The sequence below is a fragment of the Gracilinanus agilis genome, chromosome 6 (assembly GCF_016433145.1).
Source record: "Gracilinanus agilis isolate LMUSP501 chromosome 6, AgileGrace, whole genome shotgun sequence".
NCBI lineage: Eukaryota > Metazoa > Chordata > Mammalia > Didelphimorphia > Didelphidae > Gracilinanus > Gracilinanus agilis.
In genome coordinates, this window is record NC_058135.1 from 293,623,179 (window position 1) to 293,633,083 (window position 9,905).

A 9,905-nucleotide genomic window follows, 5' to 3' on the forward strand; every position below is an offset into this window, starting at 1 on the left:
GATCTTAGCTATCTTCACTTTCGGTGAGAGGCATGATGGGCCTTGACGACTTCTCAGAATGAAATTCCAATGGACTAGACAGCCACTTCAACAGAAGCCTCTCTGCCATTCTCTCGCCATCCTTTACCCCCTGTGCACCCTGGCCTTCCCATCCAGGATTCCCTCCTGCATTGTCAAACAGTCGGGAAGCACTTGGCCTGCTCCGTGGGAATAGAAGGGAATGGTCAAGGCCTTCTGAGGATACTGGGGTGCCCTAAATGAAGTCAAACATACATGGAAAGAAGTTAGAGCCCCCAAATGAAATTTTTATAGATATCGGTTGAGACAGAAAACCATGGATGGACAAGATGGCTCGACACTGGAGTGTGCCTCAAAGGGTGTGGCACTTTGTAAGCCACCACGAGTGCATCTAAAACCACTAAAGGTAAATAGGTTGGAGAATGTCCAAGCAAACACCCATTGGGGTCAGAATGTCCCAGGAGGGGTTGATGCTTGCATAGAGGGAACCTCGGGTAGGTCCGTCGCGCTGGCTTCCAGAACTGGCAAATGTCCCTGTCTCCTCTTTCTCTCGTTTCTGTCCACTGGCTTCCGGAGGCTCTCCCTGTACCGGAGGCTGGAATGGAAGAGTCGGACCATCTCGTGATCTTTGTTATCCAGGACTCGGGGTAAGAAGAGAGAAGACTTCTGGGTGCGGCGGGTTTTAAAGCCCCTCCTGGGTCGGCCTTTCCCATTGATGGAGACATACCAGAGTCTCTCGGCACTGGCTTTGCGCCTAGCCCCGGCCTCACTGGGGGCTGTTCTGTACAGACGGGAGGCATAGGTATTGTAGCCCAGCTCGTGCAGTCGCTCCACAAACTCACACTCGGCATTGTAATTCTCCTGAAAAGCAAATCACAGCAATCAGAGACTGCCAGTTAGTGAGGGGCAGGCCGGGGTGGGGGCTCAGAGCCCACTGATCCTGGCTCCCTTCGGGGGAGAGATCTGTGCGTATTTGTTGACAGATAAAGAATTTAGAGGACACTGCAGAGAATTTGGAGCACCAGTTAGAGTATTGGCCTTAAAGATGGAAAAGAAGACGACTACACCACGACTTCATCAACTCAGAACGCCGAATCCCTAAAATCCTTACTCTGCTGCAAAGAAGAGATGCCTCGAGAGAAGGCAGGAGGCTAAAGCTCTCTTCTGGAGAAATCAATCAGTAAAAAGAATGAAGCAATAGGGATGGGGAGAAGGAGAGAACAGAGCAGCCCTCGGAACAATCGGGAGCGACCCTAGAAAGGGAAAGAACTTTCTAGTCACATTTAGAGCCGTTTCAGGGATGACAGCCACCAGCGTCCTTCTCGGTAGTTTGAAGTCAGAAGACTTGGCTTCATATCCCAGACCTGCTCCCTTCTCACCAAGACCATTCCTGGGCCTCAGTTTCCTTAGGAGTAAAGCAGAAAGACTGAACTTGATTACCCTGGAGAGTCCTTCCAGCTCTAGTCTTGTGATTGTGGGTGATTTTGTGACTCAGCCATTTCCCCAATTTGTGGCTTTTGGGGAGGGGCAGGGAGACAGTAGGCATGGGTGGAAAGCAGTTGAAAGCCTGATTTTTAGCCCTTTGCAAGGATTTGACCAAGAGTTTGTGGAGGTCCTGACAGAGACTTAGCTGCCACAATCAAGGCTCTGCTCAGAGCCCCAGGGCAAGAGGACGAACTCTTCAAGGGGTGGGGGGGCAGGGGAGGGTGGTCTTCTGAACCAGAATGGGCATTTGGAGGCCACCTCCAGTTCTAAATCCCGAGGTCAAGGGGGCGGGCATGGCTTGGGGAGGAGGCCTTCTGTAATATAGGATTTTTAACCTTGCCGTGTTGGTTTAGGGCAAACCAGTCAGTTAAAAATCCAATATTAGGGGGCAGCTGGGTAGCTCAAGTGGATGGAGAGTCAGGCCTAGAGACGGGAGGTCCTGGGTTCAAATCCGGCCTCAGACACTTCCCAGCTGTGTGTCCCTGGGCAAGTCACTTGACCCCCATGGCCCACTCTTACCACTCTTCCACCAAGGAACTAATACACAGAAGTTAGGGGTTTAAAAAAAACATTAAAAAAATCCAATATTACACTTCCCAGGAGACTAAAAGAAGAAAAAGAATTTTTATCAGAGACAGTCAAATCTGGCTACTTCTCCATCACTCTATCTATCCGCGTATAACCTTAATTTGATTTTCACAATGTGTCCATGAGGTGGCAGCCACCAGAGGTATGATTTTTATTTTTGAAGTGAAGAAACAAGGGGCATCTAGGTGGCTCCTTGGATAGAAATTCAGGCCTACACATGGGAGGTCCTGGGTTCAAATCTGACCTCAGATACTTTTTTTAGTATGATATTTCATATTTAGTATAGTATTTAGACTCTAGGCAAGTCATTTAATCCCCATGGTCTGCTCTTTACCATTCACTCTTTTGTCTTAGAATCAATATACCATATTGGTTCTAAGATGGAAGGTAAGAGTTTTTTAAAAAGAGATGAAGAAACTGAGGCTCACCAGTGTCATTGACTGGCCCAAAGACACCTAGCTAGTAATTGGGAGTCAGCGTGGCATAATACTTGGAGTGCTGGCCCTGGAGTCATGAAGAACTGGGGTGACATCCTGCCTGGGGCATATTCTGGCTGGGCGAAAGTGGGCAAATTAATCCCTTTGATTCTTGGCATCTCAGTTTCCTCCTTTGTCAAATGAGATGGGCAATAGGCACCCTGTTTCTGTTTCAGGGTTTCTATGAGGGGAAAGGATGGTCATATTTAGAGAATCCTCCTTGAATAGTTGCTTTATATAAAGAAGACAGGCCTAGCCCAGCTCTGGAAGTCACTCAAGAGAAATCGAACCCAGTGCTGGACCCAAGACCCAGGGACTTGACTTTTAGCCCCTGAGGGCACAGGGCATAGGCCTAGAAGCCTGGTGTCCAGATATCTGGTTCCACGTGCTGAGGGTTTTCTGGGTCTGCTTTACTTTGGGGCAGATTCAGGCCTGAGCCATCTCCGTTCAAAAATCCCAGAGAAGACGAGTGGCAGGTCTGTGTGGTTCTCTTTCCAGCCTCCAGCCTCCTGACACGAAGCTCCCTCCTGGCGCAATCAGTCTTCTAATGGACTCTCCTGCTTTTGTTGCTTGATTCCCCCAAGGAAAGAAGAGGACTGTGGGCAGGCTGTGGGCAGTGGGACTGTACAGAAATCTGTGCTTTCCTCCCTTCTTAAGTCTTGAAGTTCGCAGGTGAGCATTTGGGGCCTGAGAAGGGAAGCAACTGGCCAAGGCCTGGCTGGGTTGGGACCCAGAGCTCTGGCAATGGCCATTGCCTGGAAAAACGAGGCAGTGGTCTGAGAGGGGATATTTCCAACGTGGTGGAATGAGTTTTGTTGGGTCAAGAGAACACCTGTGGACCTCGAAGGAACAAAGAGCTGGGAGAGAGCATCGAAGGGTCCTCGAGAACCCAAGAAAACCCGGGCGCCTTCGAGCTATCTGACTCCCTTCTTAAGCAAGACAAGTCAGAATGGGTGAAAAGCCATCACGCCTGAGACACGATGAGTGTTTGGGGGTTGCACATGGGGAGAGGCATATGTGTGTGTGAGTGTGTAAATGTGTGAGTGTGTGTGCTAATGGGTGTGAAAATTAGTGTTAATTAGTGACTGTGTAGATATGTGTGGGTGAATGTATGGGAAGGAGTGTGTCTACATGTGTGACTACGGATTAGTGAGTGTGTATTTGAGTGTGTGGATGTGTGTAAAAGAGCACATATGTAAGCTCCAGCATGTGAATACAAGTACATGTGTGAACTGTCTATGTGTGTGACTGTGTGTGTGTGACTCTGTTAGTGATTATGTGCAAGTGAATGGGTACATGAGTATGATTGTGAATGAGTGTGCATTTGGGAATGTGCACCTCGATGGGTCTCTTCACTGATGGAGGGAAGTCAACATCATTGTGGCTGCTTAAGGAAAGCACCAATTGTTGTTTTCATGTTGCCTTTCCACCAGCCGGAATAGCCTGGCACCTAACAGGGGCTCAGAGGCTCCCAACAATAGAATTCCAGTACCTGGAGCTCAAAGGAAGCATCTTGTCTAAGCAGCATGTTTTTTACAGATCAGGAAATAGAGGCCCAGTTAGGAGAAGCAACTTTTCCACGATCCTATTATGTGGAAGACTGTTCCATGAAAAAAAAAAAACTTTTTTGAAGAAAGGAAAGAAGGAAAGAGAGAGAGTGAGTGAAAGACAGACAGACAGACAGACAGACAGACAGTAGAAGAATGATTGTTCTACCTGTCCCTGGAGGACAGAACCAGAAGTGATGTCATGAGGCCAGTTTAGGTTACATGGTACAGTGCCTGGCACATTGTAAGACTGAATAAGTGTTTATTGATTGATTGATGTCAGAACCAGCTTCCTAATGATTCGAGCTGTCTAAAGTGAAATGGGCAGCTTCAGGAAGCTGAGTCAGGCGATTCTTTTATTTGAGGGCTTTGGGCAAGATGTTAGACTAGATGACCACAGAAGTCCTTTAGGACTCTGAAATCATTTGATAGCATCCTTGACTCCTCTCCCTCGTCCCACATATCCAGCCTGTTGCCAACTGTTTCCATTTCTACCTTCACACCATCACTTGGTTACATCTTCTTTCAACTCCCACAGTTAGCAGCACCCTGGCCCAGCCTCTCACCTGGGGGCTTCATCTTCACTCAAATTCATCTTCCCTCAGTTGCCAAGATTTGTAAGCTGTGCTCCCTACCTCAGCGAATTCCCCTGCTCCCCATTACTCCCGGAATCAAAGAAAAGCCTTCTACTTGTTATTCATTACCTGAATCCTTCCCCTCTCTAGTCTTCTTCCATTTGACTCTCTTCCAGCCTCACTGGCCTATTTGATTTTCCTCCAACCAGACTCATCATCAGGCTGTAGGACCCTCCCCTGACTGATCCTCTGCCTAGAATCCCTGGACATCCTATCCAGAATCTCAGTCTTTCTTCAAGCTTTGGCTTAAATCCCACCTTCTACAGAAGGCTTTTCCAGGCTCCTCTTCCTTTAGCGTCCCATCCCCATCCCTTTCCCTCTCCAATTACCTCTGTTTCCATCCCCTAGTTATTTTCATGTTTGAATGTGGGCTCCTGGAGGGTAGGCACTGTTTCTCTTTTCCTTTCCATCCCTCAGCATTTAACACAGTATCTTGACTTTTTTTTTTAAACCCTTAACTTTTGTGTATTGGCTCCTAGGTGGAAGAGTGTTAAGGGTGGGCAGTGGGGGTCAAGTGACTTGCCCAGGGTCACACAGCTGGGAAGTGTCTGAGGCTGGATTTGAACCTGGAACCTCCCATCTCCAGGCCTGGCTCTCCATCCACTGAGCTACCCAGCTGCCTCCCAGAATCTGACTTGAGGTAAGTGCTTCATCAATGTTCCTTGACTGATTTTCAAATAGCTAAGCATGTTCGGGTATTTTGTGTCCAAATACACTACAATTCTCCCTATGGGCACTCCCCAGTACCAACTCTTTTCTGGAACAGATGCTTTGGGTTCAATCTGCTTCCATGGATTTTCCAGTTTGGGTGACCAGTTTAGAGACTTTTTGGAGGGAGACTGAAGATTCTTCAACCTAATCCTTCATTTAGGATTGATGAGAAAACTTGGTCCAGACTGGGAAATCCGGATCTGTCCAGGGAAGACCTGGCTTCTGACCTCACCACCTCCTCTAGTCCCCCAGGGCCCTGCCTCTATCCTTTTCCCCTTCTGGGTCCTTGCAGCAAATAGGACAAGCGACCCATTTTATCGGTCCGACGGGCATTGCTCAGTTTCAAGTTGGACAAACCTAGAAGCTAATGTATCGAAGCCAGGCTTACCGAGGCATAAAGTCTTCCCCGTTTGTTCATTGCCAGATATCGTCCGGAAAACAGTCCCTTTATGGCCACGATTCCAACCTCCACGGCTGTGATTTCTAGGATGCCTAAGAAGAGAATCAGAGCAGAACGAGATCATGGCGCTGAGGGATGTCGATGCCCCTTTGCCCAGCCAGGAGCTGAGATGGACACTAGCCCTGTGGACTGTCAGCCTCTCTAACACCTCCGAAAAATAATGGAGAATCCTCGGGGGGAGAAAAGCTCCCTGCCAGGGACCGAAGCAAGGAGGCAGCTCTACAAAGAAAGAAGGATCTGGCTAAAGCTGCAGATTCCTGGCTGACCGGGATTCCAGAAGCTTCCCAAGGCCATCTCCTGACGCTGAACCTGAGTCCCCTCATCCTGTGTGTCTACTAAAAAAAAAAATCCCTTGTACTTCAGTTCTGAGGGACACAAGAGCTCTCGACTCTCTCAGCAAAGGTCTCCTTTCAAGGACAATGGCTTCCCCTCAGGTCTACTAGAGGGGAAGGGGCGAGGGGTGGGCTACACCTTGAGGCACAGGTCCAGCCCTGAGTGGCATGGCCTTTCCTTAGGGGCTCTCTCCCAGGATGTCTGGGAGAGCCAGAATCCCCCCCAAGAAGACAAGGCTTAGCCATTTGGGCCCCTCTGCCCTGGGTTTAGAGGCCAAGGAGGTAAAGAAGCCTGTAGCCCTTCCCTTGGGGTCCAGGGACAAGTGGTTGGCTCTGGGCTGGTGTGTGGGGGAGCCAAAAGGTTGCAGACTACTGCCCGATTGGGGAGTGGGGGTGGGGAACAACACGTTGAAAGCCAAAGGAATAAAACAGGATTCTTAAATCGGGAGCCAAACTAGCAGGGCCAGGGGGCAAAGGATATGCCCTTCTGGGCTTCCCTGGAAGCTCTCTCCATCAGCACCATCAGCATCATCCTCGCTGGGGTTCATAATGAAAAGAAAAGGGACCGAAGAGGGAAGCTTCTCTAGAGCCTCCTTCCGGGTCTCTGGCACACCAAGTGCGCAGGGGCAGGCGGCCTTTTGGCACCTGGAAGCCCCTGTGTGGGAAACATTTTTACCCCCCCACCCCCACCCCCAAACAAATTCTTGATCAGCGCCTCATTTCCTGAGTGCCGGAGGATAAGGAGGGTGACAGCTGGTTTCTATCACCCAGTTTAATGAACTCTGAAGGATGATGCTTCAAAAAAGCCGTTTGGTGGCTGGAGGCTTCCTTTAGGAAACCGCGGTTTTCCTTCACCGCCTTCAAGCCAGACCCCAGCAGCTTCCGCATCTCCCCCCCCCCCCACCTTGGGAATCCACAGGGAGCTGCTATGTCTCGGCCCCCGCTTTCTTCCAGCGCCCAATAATTTCCGGTGCCCTTGTGCCCTATGACTATCCCCTCTGCCCGTTCTGGTCCTCTGCTCTGTACCCTCTTCTGAGCCCTCCAGAGATCTAAGTCTAGCTCTCCGGTGCCCGGTGCCCTGCGCCCTCCTGACTCCTGCCCCCTATTCCCAGACCCAGAATGGACGGGAACTAACCTTCCTCCTCCCCAAAGGAGCTCCCAGAGTGCAGGGAGGGGACCACCCTCGAACCGACTAGCTCCCGTGCAAGCGTCTGGGGACCTCTTCCGAGTCCACATCTTCAGCTCGCCTGGGACAGGGCCCACGTTGGCAGCACACTGAGCCCACCAGGGCAGCTGAGCTTCCTCGTTCTTCCCTCCCCCCACGTCTTAATTGTTTGACCCCCATTCCCAGAACTCCCGCTCCCCGACACACCGAGCTCTCACTAGCAGGGCTCCCTCGGTCCTCCCCGGGGGAGGCAGCGGAGCGCTAGGAAAACCCCTGCGGGGTCTGAGCCCGAGTTTGGGGAAAGCCTTCTGCCCGGCTGCCCAATGTGGCCGCTGCCCACTCTCTTTATTTGCTCCCACCACCCCCACCCCATCCAAGTCTATTTTGAAGCCAGGCAGGGATGTCATTTCTGGAGTCCGATCCCCTGCCAAGATGGGCTGATGGGGGGCGCGGGGGGAGGGAGGAGAGACAGAGACAGACTGAGAGAGAGAAGGTGGGGTCGGGGGAGAAGGAAAGGCCGAGGACTGGGGGGTGGGGGGTGGTAAGAAGGTAGATTTCTCTTCCCTACTGCCTCTCCGAAGGGAGCCCTGGATCCCGAAATGCCGGGGGGGCCGGCAGGAGCAATTACTGCGCCCGACCAGGACTCAGCGCTGAACTAGGGAAAGAGCCAGGGGCCTCCCCGACCTGCCACCGGGAGGAAGAAGGCAATTCGAGACTCGAACCCTTGTATAACGAGACCCATTCGCTCCCCAAACTCATCGGAGCGAGGGAAGTGCCAGGCCCTCCGGAGCACGGATCACCTGGACGGTAACCGAGCCGGACTTTGTTCTGGCCTGGTCCCGGTCCCGGGCCGGATCCGGCCCTTCCAGCCGCATTCCCGCCGATGCCTCCATCCCTGCCTCTGCCCCAGTCCTAGTCCCTGTCGCGGTCCCTCGCCGGAGCCCTCCCTCTTCCGACAGTCCCGGGTAGCCAGGCCCTGAGGGGCGCAGGTCCAGCCGCCGGGAGATACTCACTGTAGACGCTGTTCTCCAGGCTGCCGCTGACCCGGCCGCTGGGGGGGATCTGCAGGTGGTACTTGGTGGCGCAATAGAGTTTCCTGCGCCGAGGCGCTCCGCCGAGGTGCTCGTAGACACCGCCTCGGCCCCCAGCATCCCTCCGGAGCCGGCCCTCGAGGGCCCCAGCCTCCGCCTCCCGGGGGGCCCATGCCGCCTGCCCGCTGGGATGGAGCAGACTGAACACCAGGAGCCAGATCAGGACCATTGTGGCATGGTCACAGGGACGTTCAGGCAGCGACGGAGACCCGGAGCGGGCGGGAGGTGAGGGCGGGACGCCCCCGGGGCGCCCATGAACCCCCAGCCGAGGCTCAGCAGCCTCGACAGCCGCCGGCTGAGCTGCGAAGCCCCCACCGCATGGGGCCGGCAGGGGGTTGGAGCCTGCTGGCACTCTCGGTGCCCTCCCCCACCCCCTCCCTTCTTAGGGCAGTGAGAGAGAAGCCCCGGAGGGGAAGTCGAGGAAGAGGGAAGAAGGGAAAAAACGGAGAGGAGAGGAGAAGAGCCAGCGAGAGGCAGAGGCGGAGCGGAGGAGAAGCCCCAACAAATTTTGGACTGGGCAAATTTTCGTTGATAAGAGCGAGCGGAGAAATAAAAGCCGTCTCTGGCAACAATAGAGCTCTGGGGCCAGTGGATGGGGAGCAGGAAGAGAAGAAAAGCGAGAGGCAGGGGAGGAAGAGAAGGGTCAGAGGGAGTGAGGGAGCCAGGCGTCCCGCAGCAGTGCGGGAACTCCCCTCCCCTCCCCTCCCCTCTCCTCCCCTCCCTTCCCCTCCCCTCCCCTCTCTCGCGCCCCGGAGGAGAGGTCTCCGCGTTTCCCACCCAGGATCCCCTACCCCCCGCCCCTAGGGACAAGCCGCACCCCACACAAAGAGCTAGGAGCGAGCACGCGGGCGCACCGAGGCGCACACACCCGCTAGGGCTCCGCCGTCGCCGCAGCCGCCGCCGCCGCCGCGCTCCGTGTGAGGGCACCGCGCCTCCTGGCCGGGCGTCTCCCTTCTCGCTCTCTCGCTCTCTCCCTCTTTCTTCCTCTCCCCGCACCCCGCTTTGAAAGATCTCTTCCCCTCCCCCACGCCTCCGAAGACCAATTACACGTCCGAAAATTACACATTGAGGATTTCAAGTCAGCGGGGCCTGGGGTCTGTCTGTCAACCCCCCCCCCCCCCCCCCGCGCCCTTATCAATCCCAAATCACAATAGTGACAAGCGGGATGACTGATGTGGCCTTAAAACAACGAGGGGCGGGGTGGGAGGGGCGGGGGGCTCATTTCAAAATGCACATTTAAAAGACGGAGCATGATAAAGGAGGACTCCCAGCAAGTGCTGGGGGATGACAGCGCGTGTGCTGCGATCATACATGTGTGCGTGCATGCATGTGTGTGTAGCTGCGCATACGTGTGCGCATGTGGGGCTGAGATCTTCTGGGAGCGTGCGGGGGTGTGT

The 9,905-nt window shown here is 53.5% G+C and overlaps 1 protein-coding gene across 1 annotated transcript; it reads right to left on the bottom strand.

Annotated features, from left to right (window-relative positions):
* Window positions 1-465: 465 nt before the first annotated feature.
* FGF3 (fibroblast growth factor 3) lies at window positions 466-8,677 on the bottom strand. Its single transcript, XM_044680088.1, has 3 exons — window positions 8,431-8,677; window positions 5,849-5,952; window positions 466-879 (listed from the first exon to the last, which is right to left on the bottom strand). The coding sequence occupies exons 1-3, from the start codon at window positions 8,675-8,677 to the stop codon at window positions 466-468; spliced, it is 765 nt and encodes a 254-aa protein (XP_044536023.1).
* Between the last annotated feature and the right edge of the window lie 1,228 nt (window positions 8,678-9,905).

Bases quoted from the DNA above. Each gene is read 5' to 3' on its own strand.
- FGF3 (XM_044680088.1), bottom strand. From the start codon at position 8,677: ATGGTCCTGATCTGGCTCCTGGTGTTCAGTCTGCTCCATCCCAGCGGG. The intron at 5,953-8,430 runs GTGAGTATCTCC...TTCTCTTCTTAG, and splicing joins CCTGGAGAACAGCGTCTACA to GCATCCTAGAAATCACAGCC. The intron at 880-5,848 runs GTAAGCCTGGCT...TTTGCTTTTCAG, and splicing joins GGGGAAGACTTTATGCCTCG to GAGAATTACAATGCCGAGTG.